We start from the raw sequence: 14,436 nt of genomic DNA, 5'->3' as shown, positions 1-14,436 counted from the left end.
AGAAGATTGTTAGAGGATGGCCGGTAAATAAAGATTTCATATAGATATTCCCATTTAAATGTCCAATTTTTTTTCCTTAATTGGTTTTTAGCCTTTTTTTTTTTGCTTTCCGTAATTTATTCAATATTTTTCATCTTTATTTAAATTAAAAAAAATTTTTATTCCAAATAAACTGACCCTAAGGAAATAATATTTTATTTTGCTTCACTTTATAGAATTACATGTTTCAAATGACTGTAAGCTAATATATAGTATAAAGAAAGAACAGTTAAGAATCCTCTTGATATAAAGACTACTCTAAAGCTGCTAGTTTTCCAGAGAAATAACCATACTTTGAAGTTCTCATTTTTTTCAAATCAACCTAAAAATGTAATAAGGAAAAAAATTGTTCGTGTAATTTTTTTTACCTTGAATTATATACTGTTACAAGCTAGTATTCTAAACTCTATAGTTTATTTCTTCTTTTATCCACTAGATGGAGCTCAGATACATCCTTTCCATGGTCATTTAAAAAGGGAACAGAAAACCTGGGGTATTATTGCCTTACTATAATTTTATTTGAATAGTTATTACTTACCAGATAAGCCAGAAGCTTTTGTTACTGTTTATTATTTATTCATACTAGCGTACAGTTTAAAAAGTAAACCAGAATTCCTGAGTTACTTAATCTATTTTTATATAAAGTGGAGTTTACTAATACTGAGAAAATTAATTCTTAGCATTTCTTCTGAAATTATAGTAATAGTATAGTATCAGCAGCAATCATACTGATATTAGTAATTGCCAGATTTATTGATAGTGTGTCTTACCAAATCTGTAGAAAACCTCTGTGAGAGTGGATATAGTTATCATTATTTGTTGAAGAAGAAATGCCTTATGTAATTTGCTCCTTATCACCAATACAGCTCATAAGTAATAAAGCCAGTAGTCAAACTCAAGTTTTGACTCCAAAGCCTGAGCATTTTACCACCCTCTTCTGTTGCAAAGTATATTCACAATGTTTTTCACCATTTGCTAGCATATAAATTTAGAACTAAGGTTGTAAACCTGTTAGCATAGTTGATTGCAATAGGTGTGAATATTTTACTGTGGTAAAATATATGTAACAAAATTTACCATTTTCATGATTTTTAAGTGTACAGTTCACTCACATCGTAAAGTTTTGAAAATGTGTTTTATTTATACTGTTTGTAAGCTAGGCATCCACTTTTTAAAAGGAATTTATTTTTTAGTATCCACTTTAAATACAATTTATCAAATATTCATTTTTTTAGCTAGGTTGAAAAGGGTTTTTAGGTCTTAATTTTATTGAGGCCTAACATACACACAACAAAAATCATTCATTTTCAGTGCATGTTGTAAATTTTGGTAGCTGTATACATTTGTGCAACTATTACCATCACCATATTCAAGACAGAGCTTTTCCAACACCTTTAAAAGTTTACTTATACACCCTTATGGTACACATTCATCATTCTTTCATAAGCCCCTGACAGCAACTGGTGTTTGTCACTATACTTTCGCCTTAAAAATACTTTTTCATATAAATTTTCCTATATAGTGTATGAAAAAGGTACTTTTTTACACAAAATTATTTATTTTTTATTTCTTTCACTTAACGTAATGGTTTTGAGATGCATGTTACGGTGTGTGTTAAAATTTCATTTCTTTTTTATTACTGAAAAATATTCCATGGTATGGGTATACCAGCTTGTTTATCCATCCACTAATTGATAGACCTGAGTTGTTTCCCAACTAGATGTTTTTAACGTTACTTTTTGTTTGTTTTTCAGAATCTTTCTGTTTGTCCTGAAGATGAATCAATCATCATGTCTTCTTTTGTTAACACTATGACTTCCCTAAGTGTAAAACAAGGTAATAAGCCTTTTAAATAAAAGCATATTTTCTTCTGATGAGATTTTCAAACTTGATTATTAAGGAGATAATTTACCAATTAATTTGGCTATATTATCTTTTATCTTAATTTTGTTCTCTGAAGCAAAGATTTCCAAAATGGGTTTGTGATGCTATTTACAAAAATAATAATTACAGTTTTATATTTCTAATTAAGCAGGAAAAAAAGCATTTTGTAACAAAAACGATAAAACATTTGCATTTTGTAGCAAATCATATATTTGGTCCAAGCATACCAATAACAATATTTAATGCCATTTATAAAATGTTTAGTCTGTGCCAGGCACTTTACATATATATTATCCCATTTACTCCACATTCTTTTTTCAACACTGTTATTACTTTTGACAGATTTGGAAACTCTGGGTTTGAGGGTTAACCTCTCAGTTATTGAGCATAATTTGCCAAGCTCTAATAGCTATTAAGCAAGAGTAGGAATTTGAGCTCAAATCTGTCAATCTCAAAAATTGATGTCATATAATCACCTTGCAATTATTTGACACTCCATTCTAGTGGATTCATAGTGTGTTTTAGTTTTGTAGTCTTTTAATAAAGGATATCAGAAACCTTGAAAACTTCTGAGTAATAAATATATAAACATTTTTCTTAGTTCAATCTTTATTGCTACCACATCTAAGTAATGAAACTAAAATAATTTTTTCTGGTGATATTTGGTTTATATAGAGTTATTTTGTGGAACTTCAGCATGCTGTCCAAAGTTTCTATTCGTAGGAGCTCTCAAATTCCATTGAAACTCCTGTAAATTGACATGTAAGCACACCGAGAGTCAGAGAGCTTAGGAGAAAAGGCTTTACTTCCCTTAGCACAACTGTCTCCTTTATCATCATCTTTACAGGATTTGAGAATTGTTTCACTGTCTTCACTCTTAAATTTTAAAATGTTTTTATTTTTTAATTGTAAAATACACATAAAATTGACCATCTTAACCATTTTTGAGTGTATAGTTCAGTAGTGTTAAGTATATTTATATTGTTGTACAACCAATCTCCAAAACATTTTCATCTTGCTAAACAAATTCTTTTAATGATTGTTGAACAATAGTGTGCCATTTTCCTTTCCTGCTAGCCCCTGGCAACCTCCATTCAACTTTCTGTTTCTGTGAGCATGACTACTCTAGATACCTCATATAAGTGGAATCACAGAGTATTTGTCTTTCTGTGACTGGCTAATTTCACTAGGCTTAATGTCCTCAAATTCAGCCATAGTAGCATGTGTCAGAATTTCCTTTCTTTTTTAGCAGAATAATAGTCCATGATATTTATTTATTTTGTTTTCGAGACCCGGTCCCGCTCTGTTGCCCAGGCTGGAGTGCTGTGGTGCAATCTCGGCTCACTGCAACCTCTGCCTCCCGGGTTCAAGAAATTGTTCCACCTTAGTCTCCCGAGTAGCTGGGACTACAAGCACACACCACCACACCCAGCTAATTTTTGTATTTTTAGTAGAGATGGGGTTTCACCACGTTGGCCAGGCTAGTCTCAAACTCCTGACCCTTAGGTGACCCACCTGCCTCGGCCTCCCAAAGTGCTGGGATTACAGGCATGAGACACTGCTCCCGGCCTCCATTGTATTTAGGTACTACATTTTGTTTATTCATTCATCTATCAATGGAAATTTAAGTTGCTTCTACCTTTGACTGTTTTGAATAATTCTTCTCTGAACGTGGTGTACATATATCTCTTTAAGACCCTGGCTTTAATTCTTTTAGCTATACTCAGAAGTAGAATTGTCTTAGCTCTTAAAATTTAAAATGGGCTTATAGATTGTGAAAACATTAATTTGCTTTGTGATCTTTTTTTTTCTACTACTACAGTTGAAGATGGGGAAGTATTTGATTTCAGAGGAATGCGATTAGATTGGTTTAGATTACAGGTAAGAATAACCTTTTATTGTCATTCTGTTTTGTTATTTTAGTTAACATGAAAAATTTTATAACAGAACTATAAAATAGTCATTGTTATATACCTATTGAAAATATTTCTTTTGTATAATTAACCATAAAAGAAACATTTTGTACTAGTTATTAAACATGGATAAATATATTAATAACTTAAGCCAATATATGAGTTTTCGAATAGATTATTATAATTTTAAAATATCTGAAAATTTAAATCCCAATCTCTCTTGATTATCCTGATTCAAATATTTGATTCTAAAGTGAAAGCACAAAATCTTTTCTGAGAAAATATTTAAAATCTACTGTGGGCATCAGCAAACTTTTTTTTAATAAAGAAACAGCTGATAAAAAATTTTAGGCTTGCAGCCATATAGTCTCCGTCATCATGATTGCACTCTGCCATTGCAGTGTGAGAGCACCTGTAGACAATACATAACTTAATGGGCATGGCTGTATTCCAGTAAAACTATTTATAAAAACAAGCAGGTAGCCCACAGGCCATAGTTTACCACCACGATCTGTACCAAAAACTTCCATTTTCTGACAAACAAATAAATATTATTAGACTTAGAGTGTTCATTTAATATATAAGTCTCATATAAATAGTTCCTAAAGGCATTAAGAATGCAAGCCTAACACCTTGGTGTATACTGTAACCTTAATGATAAAAATTAGTTGCCCTGTAAATATTTTAAGTAATTATGGGAAAATGGCCCAGTGTTCTCAATAATCTGCATGTTTTAAAAATCCGTATATTTTTAAATGATAATAGTCATTATATCCTAATATAGTCATTTGACTCGTTGTGAAGTCAAAACATTCAGTTTGCCCCTTTCCCAGTTCATTCTCCAGAAATACTCACTTTTAATAACTGGCCTATATTTTTTTAGATGTTCAAACAAGTAAATTAGATAGTACTATGTACTGTTTTTTTGTTTATTTTTGTCTTTTTAAAAAAATATTTACTTATTTATTTATATTTTAGAGGCAAGGTCTTGCCCTGTCACCCAGGCTAGAGTGCAGTGGTATGGTTATAGCTCACTGTAACCTCAGGCTCGTAAGTTCAGGCAGTGCTCCCACATCAGCCTCCTGAATAGCTGGGACTATAGGTGCAAGCCACCACACCCAGCTAATTAAAAGAAAAGTTTTTAGAGACTGAATCTTGCTATGTTGTCCAGGCTGATCTCAGACTCCTGGCCTCAGTGATCTTCTCACCTCAGCCTCCCAAAGTGTTGGGATTATAGGCATGAGCCACAGTGCCTGGCCTGTTTTGCTATTAAAAATAAATAAATAAAATTTCTATTTGTTTAATTAAAAAGAGAAAATATAAGAAGTATTTGTTTGTGGAAGCTATTTTTAGATGGATACAGTCTCAGGAATGACTCTCAGGATGACCATACTTTTCTGGTGGTCTGCTTAGTACTCTGAGGTGCTTTTGCTTTTCTTAGGTTCTTTCCTTGCAACCTCAAAATGCATGAGCACTTTTCTCTTGTTTGTTCTATATTCTCCAGGGAGCTTATTTTTAGAAATGAAGACTTTTATGAATAAAAGCATTAAATAACTTACCAGTTAGTGGGAGATCAGGGAAGTACACTTGAAATACCAACATCCCAAAATATTAAATGTGTATATATTGTAGGTTATTTTCTTATTACAAATAAAGTTTTAAAATTGACACCTCTTTGTTTTTAAAAAGGCGATGAAACAATACAGAAGTAGAACTTGTAATGTAAAAAAAGAAGTGGAATTTCCTCTACCAAAGGATATACATGTTTAAAACTTTGAAAGTCATTGTCACAAAGCTTGAACTGCTTCGATCTCCTGTTTTTGGTTTATGGGAGTGCCTAAACCAATACTTGGGCTCAGAGAATTTTAGAGATTTAGATGCATTTCAAATGCACCTTTACATTTGAAGTATTCACGTGAGAATTTTAGCCTTTTTCAATCACAGCAAAATAAAAAGCATTGAGTGAACATGAAGAATATAGACCTGATTATTCCTATGTGTAGATTTTTTAAGTTTTTGTAAGTTTTTTGTAAGAGCATTATTAGCTAGCTATGTGATTTTTTTCATGTAATCTATACCTACTTGTATTAATTTCCTAGGGCTGCCATAGCAAAGTACCAACTAGATGGCTTAAACAATAGAAATGTATTATTTCATAGTTCTGAAGGCTGGCAGTCTGAAAGCAAGGTGTTGGCAGGGTTGGTTTGTTTCAAGGACTGCAAGGGAGAACCTCTTCAATCTCTCTCTCCTAGCTTCTGGTGATTTGCTGGTAATCTTTGTTGTTCCTTGCTTGTAGTTGCATTACTCTAAAGGCATTCTCCCTGTGTTTCTTCACATAATTTTTCCTCTTTGCATATTTCATGTTCAAATTTTCCCTTTTTATAGGGCTACCAGTTATATTTGATTAGGTCCCATTCAAATGACCTCATTTTTATGTGCTTAGCTCTGTAAAGACCCTAATTCCAAATAAGGTCACATTCTGAGGTACTGGGGGTTAGATTTAAGCACATCTTTTTTTCGGGGATACAATTCAATGCATAACATTGCTGTTAACCACGTTTAGAACATGCAATCACTCAGACCCTTTCTACTGCATACAGACCATTTTTTTTGTTGTTTTGTTTTTTGTTTTTTTTTTTTTTTTTTTTTTTTTTAGTGACAACAGGAAAATGCATACAAAGGAAGGAAAGAATGGGACATAACACTAAGCCAGAGAAGTGTTCGCTAGAAGTAGAGAACAAAAGTGCAAGGTAGCAGGCAGGGTCCAGAATCTAGAAGGTTTACATAGGTGTTGAAGAGCAGCTCAAAGGTGAAAGTTCCAAGCCTATAGATTAGACTGTAGGGTACAGAAGATTAAATACTGAGCAGTATTATATAATCTATAGAAAAATAGCACATTCATCTTTTGAGGATTTTATAATCTAGCTATGGATTAAATACTGTGCTGATTGTTTCCATCTTTGTTGTTCAGGAGCTTTTTAGCTTAATGTGATCCTATTTATCCATTTTTTTGCTTTTGTTCCCTGTGGCTTTTGAGGTCTAGCTCAAGAAATCTTTGACCAGACCAATATTCTGGCATGTTTCACCAGTGTTTTCTTCTAGTAGTGTCATAGTTTCAGGTCTTACATTTAAGTCTTTAATTCATTTTGATTTGATTTTTTTATATGATGAGAGATAGAGGTCTAGTTTCATTCTTTTACATGTGGATACCCAGTTTTCTCAGCACAATTTATTGAAGAGACTGTCCTTTCCCCAATGTATATTCTTGGCACTTTTGTTGGAAATGAGCTAATAGTAAATGTGTGGATTTATTTCTGGGTTCTGCGTTGCGTTTCACTGATATTTGTATCTGCTTTTATGCCAACACCATACTGTTTTGATTACTATCGCTTTGTAGTAGATTTTGCGATCAGTAATGTGATTCCTCCTGCTTTGTACTTTTTGAATTGTACTTTTCAGGATTGATTTGGCTCTTCTAGTTTTTTTGTTGTTGTTGTTTGTTCCGTATGAATTTTAGGATTTATTTTTTCTGTTTCTGTAAAGAATGTCATTGGTATTTAGATAGATAGTTCATTGAATCTGTAGATCACTTTGGGTGGTATGTTTAGCAATATCAATTCTTCCAATTCATGCACATGAGATATCTTTTTATCTCTTTGTGTCTTCTTCAGTTTCCTTCATCAATGTTTATAGCTTTCATTGTAGAGATCTTTCACATTTTGGTTAAGTTTATTCGTAGGCTTTTTTTTTTGGTAGCTATTGTAAATGAGATTTTTTTATTTCTTTTTCAGTGTGTTTGCTGTTGACCCATGGAAATGCCTCTGATTTTTGTATGTTGAGTTTATGTCATGAAACTGAATTGGTTGATCAGTTTTAATAGAGTCTTTAGGTTTTTGTAAATATAATATCATATTTTCTTCAGATAAGGACAATTTGATGACTTGTTTTCCAGTTCAGATCCCTGTTATTTATGTCTTTTGTCTAATTTCTTTGGCTAGGACTTCCAGTCCTGTGTTGAATAAAAGTGTTGAAAGCAGGCATCCTTGTATTGTTCCAAATCTCAGAGGAAATGCTTTCAGTTTTCCCCGATTCAGTGTGTTGCTAGCTGCGGGTTCATCATCTATGGCCTTTATTGTTTTCTTCCATACCTAGTTTGTTAAGAGGTATGTTTTCTTCCATACCTAGTTTTTTAAGAACTATGTTTTCTTCCATACCTAGTTTGTTAAGAGTTTTTATTATGAAGAGATGTTGAATCTTATGAATGCATTTTCAGCATCTATTAAAATTATACAGTTTTGTCCTTATGTGCATATGTTGAACCATCTTGTATTTATCTCACTGGATCATGATATTTTCAGTGTGTTGTTGAATTCTGTGTGCTAGTATTTTGTTCAGCATTTTTGCATCTATGTTCATAAGTGGTGATGGCCTGTAGTTTCTTTTCCTGTAGTTTTGTATCTTTGTCTGGTTTTGGTATCAGGGTAATGCTGGCCTCATAGAATGAGTATTTGAAAGTATTCCATCCTCCTCAATTATTTGGAACAGTTTGAGTAGAATTGGTATTAGTTCTTTAAATATTTGCTGGAATTCAGCAGTGAAACCATCAGGTCCCAGGCTTTTCTCTCATGGGAGACTTTTTATTACTGCTTCTATCTCATTACTTATTACTGGTCCTTTCAGGTTTTCTGTTTCTTCTTGGTAGGATGTATGTGTCTAGGAATGTATCCATTTCATGTCGGTTCTCCAGTGCTTTGACATATAGTTGCTCATAATCTCTAATCCTTGGAAGTTTTTGGTGTCAGTTGTAATGTCTCCTTTTCTATTTCTGATTTTTTTGGGGTCCTCTTTCTTTTTTTCTTACTTAATTTAGCTAAAGGTTTGTCAATTTTATTTTTCCAAAGAACTAACTTTTTATTTTGTTGATATTTTGTATTCTTTTTAGTCTCAATTTTCTTTATTTCTGCTCTGATCTTTATTATCTCCTGCTAACCTTGGGTTTGGTTTATTCTTGCTTTTTTAGTTCTTTAAGGTACATTATTAGGTTATTTGGTCTTTCTGCTTTATTAATGTAGGTGTTTATTGCTATAAACTTTCCTCTTAAACTACTGCTTTTGCTGTATCCCATAGGTTTTGGTATATCATGTTTCTGTTTTTATTTCTTTCAATAAATTTTTTATTTCCTTAATTTCTGCATTGTTCAGGAGCATATTGTTTAATTTCCATGTGTTAGTTTCCGAAGTTTAAGGTACATTATTAGGTTATTTGGTCTTTCTACTTTATTAATATGAGTGTTTATTGCTATAAACTTTCCTTTTGACTGCTGTTTTTGCAGTATTTAATAGGTATTGGTATATCGTGTTTCTATTTCTATGTGTTTCAATAAATTTTTTATTTCCTTAATTTCTACATTGTTCAGGAGCGTATTGTTTAATTTCCATGTGTTAGTTTCCAAAGTTCCTCTTGTTGATTTCTAGTTTTATTGCACTGTGGTCAGAGAAGATACTTGATATGATTTCAATTTTTTGAATTTGTTGAACTTTGTTTTGTGGCCTAACATACGGTCTCTCCTGGAGAATGTCCCATGTTCTGATGAGAGGAATAAATTCTGCTTTTTAAAAATGTGGGACAATTAATGGAACTCTTTATTGAATTCATGGCCACAGCTGTAGCTAATTCCTGTTTATACTCTAAAGCTGATAAATGGTAAGTAAAACTCCTTAGGCTTAGTTTGTGATAAATGTCAAGTATATTTTGTCATCAGAATATTGACATCATTCTTCCTCATTCCTTCTTCTTTTCTGGTAGACAAAAACAACAAAATACAAAAGTCTCCTTTGTGGTGTCACTGTCTCATTGAGTAGTAACATCATCCACCTATTGGTCCCTTGCCATGGTAGGGTTTGAGATTTAATTTTTATCCTACTTACAAGGTGATAATTTACTCTCACTATTTCATGGATGCTGGCAAGAAGATATGGAGCTCCTGGGTCAGCGACAAGAGACAAAAGACTTCATTCACTGCACAGAAAGCAGCATAGGCATCAGCATATATGCATTATTTCTGCTATTTCCCTAAGCTCTGCAGGTGTGGTACAGAGGAGCCAAAATGAATTCTGTGCATGCAGTCTGTTTGTGTTGCAGATAATGAACACTAAATTTGAGGAACCCTCTATTTTATCATTAGCCGTAAGCATACTTGCTCTTTGTTCCAAGGGAGACATTACCTCATCCCTCAAATTTGATAGCTGCAAGTATAACCCTAAGAAATGGCCTAGAGAATGAGTGACTCAGGTTTTGCCTTCTTGACATACCCAGCAAGATGTGTGGGAGCGTGAGACCCATGCAGGAGTTATCTCCCAACAGCCAAAATCCTGACCATCATCTATAATTCTTCTATTTCCCACTATATCTAATTATTTCCCAGAGTAAACTCTTTTAAACTACCATTACTTGAAACCAGACCATTGTAATGCCGTCTTATTGCCACTACTGCCTTCTAATAGATTTCTGCTTCCTTTCCCTTCCCCATTCATGCTTCCCTATTTTCCTCACTATACAGAGTAATCTTTCTAAAACAAAAACTGGCCACCACATAGAACCCTTAGTGCTTCACTAAAAAGTTTAAATTCTTTAATGTGGTATACAGGCTGTTCACGATCTGGTTGAATCTCATGTTTTACTGTTAACCTTCTCTTCTTTGCACTCAAACTCTAGCCATAACAAACAGTATTTATTCTGTAGGCACCCCTTCTATTCTTACTCTCTGCCCTTCTGAAATGTCTCCTATCCATGGACATGATCTGCTTTTTGTGATTTGGTATCCCAGTTATAGAATTTTTTTCCCCACGACCTATCTTAATGATTTTCATTTAGTTGTATCACTTTTTTGGCCAAACTACACCAATTTTTGCTATCTTCAGTACTTTTCTAGAATTTGTCAAATTAATACAGTGTATTATATGATCCAGTTTTTAGTGAATCAGTATACTCTAAAACCTCATTGAATCAACATGGGCAGTACTTAGTTTTATCTGATTGCTTCCTGTGTGTGTTTAGTCTCTTAAATTAGGTTGAAGATTTCTTTTGGTGTAGTTAATATGACAGTTAATTGTTGTACACTTTTGATATGGTAACTTCAGTTCCTTTGAGGTTCAGTGTGAATGACTCATACATTAGGCACTGTTTTATGGACATTAGTATTTCAGTTTACTAAATAAATTCTTGATAGGAATTTCAAGGTAGGGTCACTACAGACAACTAACACAATAGATGTTACTGTCAGTGTCACAGTAGATAGTTTAAATATCTTTCAATGATGCTTTTTCCCCCCTGTAAAATGACAAGTCCAAAGTCATTTATGTCTACCTAAACTACTTTTGTTTTTTCTGTACTTTATAGGCATATACTAGTGTCTCTAAGGCTTCACTTGGCCTTGCAGATCACAGAGAACTTGGAAAGATGATGAATACAATAATTTTTCATACAAAAATGGTAGATTCCTTGGTGGAAATGTTGGTGGAAACATCAGATCTCTCCATATTTTGGTATGTTGTAATTTTCTCTAAATCTGGATTTGAAAGTTTTAGTATGCGATATATGTTTCTTGATTGTTTTTGTGTTAGCATAGTCCTTAAGACAGTTCAGTAATAGACCCTTAAGAATAAAGGGAATAGTGGACTTTTATTAAATGTGCCAACAAAAAGAAGTTTAACCAAGTTGGGATTTTATGTCTATTTTTAATTCTCTAAAAGAGCAACTTACTGATGTGACTTTTATTTCTTAACATTTTTTTGAGGAGTTGAAAACAGTCACTCCAACTTACCTTAAGGCCCTTCTTTGCATGATTAGATTAAAGGGAAAGAAATGTTGTGGATCAGGGTCAAATAGAGCAAGTGTTGGAAATTAAATGCCTGGTAACTTCACTTCTATGATGTTAAATTTAATATTAAGATGATGTGGTGACTGCTTCCTGCATTGTGCTTCATTTTCCTCTTTTTCTGTTAGAGTCTTTTTGTTATACTCAGTTTATTTTTCTTCCCTCTCTTCCTCCCAGAAAATGTGGTCCTTAATGGCTATAATTTGTTTTGTTAGTGTCTGTCATAGTAGTTATTTAATAAATCTTTGAATGAATAAGTCAACTTGGTTGTGATCAGATTAATAAACAGTGTTTATTAGATTATAAACAGTGTTTATAACAGGCGATGGCTCACGCCTATAATCCCAACACTTGGGAGGCCGAGGTGGGTGAATCACCTGAGGTCAGGAGTTTGAGACCAGCCTGGTCAACATAGTGAAACCCCATCTCTACTGAAAATACAAAAATTAGTCAGACGTGGTGGTGCATGCCTGTAGTCCCAGCTACTTGGGAGGCTTGAAGCAGGAGAATCGCCTGAACCTGGGAGGTGGAGGTTGCAGTGAGCCGAGATCACGCCACTGCACTCCAGTCTTGGTGACAGAGTGAGACTGTCTCATAAATAAATAAATAAATAACAGTGGGTCTAGGATTCAAACTCAAGTATTCTCGCTTCAAGCTGTTTAATATCGACTCTGTTTTCTGCTTCTTGGCCCTTTTTTTTCCTTTAGGGAAGAGGACTGGAATAACCTAGTATGTCTCTTGATTTCTTTTTTTTTTTTTTTTTGAGGCGGAGTCTTGCTCTGTCTCCCAGGCGGGAGTGCAATGGCGCGATCTCGGCTCACTGCAAGCTCCGCCTCCCGGGTTCATGCCATTCTCCTGCCTCAGCCTCCTGAGTAGCTGGGACTACAGGCGCCTGCCAACACGTCCGGCTAATTTTTTGTATTTTTAGTAGAGATGGGGTTTCACTGTGTTAGCCAGGTCAGGTCTCGATCTCCTGACCTCGTGATCCGCCCGCCTCGGCCTCCCAAAGTGCTGGGATTACAGGCTTGAGCCACCGCGCCCGGCCTAGTATGTCTCTTGATTTCTAAAATGCTGAAGTGATCTCAGCGGATAGTGATAGTAGTTTCTATGTATTGGATAGAGATCATCATGAAAAGCTTCTCACTGCATTTATTTTGGAAAATAATCTGTGTTGATTTTGGCAGTTTGTTAGGAAAGCTCGAATTAGCAGTATTGCAGAAAAAATTCAAATCACCAGGTAAAGAAAGCATGCCTCTTAAAGGAAATAATGAAACACATTAGGAAGTATACTTTTTAGATTTAGACACATCACAGGTCAAATTTGCAAGAATTTTTAAGATTGTTTGGAGCCCAGGACTACTGTCTATCTGGCACAAAGTCTACCTTAGGTAGAACACGGAACATTATATGTTTAGATATTTTTAGCTATGCAAAGGATCCTATTCTAAAAGAAGAATACAACAATTAGAAAGTCCTATCCCCTTTCTTGGAACTAAAAGCACTTTGAATAATGTTTGAAATTTGTAATTTTCAGTCATACCTAAATTTTATTTATATTTTTTCTATTTTTTATAGTAATAATGGCTTCTCATAGGTTTTGTTTTTTTTTCTTTCTTCATTTTTCATATTCTCTTTTTTTATTATTATACTTTAGGTTTTAGGGTACATGTGCACAATGTGCAGGTTTATTACATATGTATCCATGTGCCATGTTGTTTTGCTGCACCCATTAGCTCGTCATTTAGCATTAGGTATATCTCCTAATGCTGTCCCTCCCCCCTCCCCCCAACCCACAACAGTCCCCGGAGTGTGATGTTCCCTTTCCTGTGTCCATGAGTTCTCATTGTTCAATTCCCACCTATGAGTGAGAACATGCGGTGTTTGGTTTTTTGTCCTTGCGATAGTTTACTGAGAATGATGTTTTCCAGTTTCATCCACGTCCCTACAAAGGACATGAACTCATCATTTTTTATGGCTGCATAGTATTCCATGGTGTATATGTGCCACATTTTCTTAATCCAGTCTATCGTTGTTGGACATTCGGGTTGGTTCCAAGTCTTTGCTATTGTGGATAGTGCCGCAACAAACATACATGTGCATGTGTCTTTATAGTAGCATGATTTATAGTCCTTTGGGTATATACCCAGTAATGGGATGGCTGGGTCAAATGGTATTTCTAGTTCTAGATCCCTGAGGAATCGCCACACTGACTTCCACAATGGTTGAACTAGTTTACAGTCCCCCCAACAGTGTAAAAGTGTTCCTATTTCTCCACATCCTCTCCAGCACATGTTGTTTCCTGACTTTTTAATGATATTTATATTTTTTCATAGTTGCATTCTATTTTTGCCTGTCACATCCAAAATAAAGAAATGTTTACTACTTCTGTTTGTCTTATTACTCTAAGATATATAGTGTTTTATTGACTCACATTCTTTCACATTTAGATTTAACATCTTTAAATGTGGATGCAAATTAAAACTGATGGCAGGCTGGGTGCCATGGCTCACACCCGTAATTTCAGCACCATGAGAGGCCGAGATGGAGGATTGCTTGAGCCCAAGAGGTTAAGGATGCAGTGAACTGTGATTGTGCACTGCACTCCAGCCTGGGCAACGAAGTGTCCCCCGTCTAAAAAAAGTTAAAAAAAAATAAAATTGATGGCATGTGATTATTTAATTGGCAATGTTTTTTTTTCTTAGTGGTTCATAAAATAATATTTCT

The 14,436-nt window shown here is 34.2% G+C and overlaps 1 protein-coding gene across 3 annotated transcripts in view; it reads left to right on the top strand.

Moving 5' to 3' along the window:
• The window catches only part of NCKAP1 (NCK associated protein 1), a 115,460-nt gene that overhangs the window by 57,812 nt on the left and 43,212 nt on the right, over positions 1-14,436 (top strand). For all 3 annotated transcript variants that reach the window (XM_055289939.2, XM_055289938.2, XM_055289937.2), the window contains 3 exons: positions 1,794-1,875; positions 3,746-3,804; positions 11,235-11,380. In XM_055289939.2, the coding sequence (XP_055145914.1) occupies positions 1,794-1,875; positions 3,746-3,804; positions 11,235-11,380 (287 nt within the window). The remainder of the gene's footprint in view (positions 1-1,793; positions 1,876-3,745; positions 3,805-11,234; positions 11,381-14,436) is intronic.

The sequence above is a fragment of the Symphalangus syndactylus genome, chromosome 8 (genome assembly GCF_028878055.3).
Source record: "Symphalangus syndactylus isolate Jambi chromosome 8, NHGRI_mSymSyn1-v2.1_pri, whole genome shotgun sequence".
Taxonomy (NCBI): domain Eukaryota; kingdom Metazoa; phylum Chordata; class Mammalia; order Primates; family Hylobatidae; genus Symphalangus; species Symphalangus syndactylus.
The sequence above is the reverse complement of the archived record's forward strand: the minus strand, read 5'-3'. Positions and strand labels throughout refer to the sequence as shown.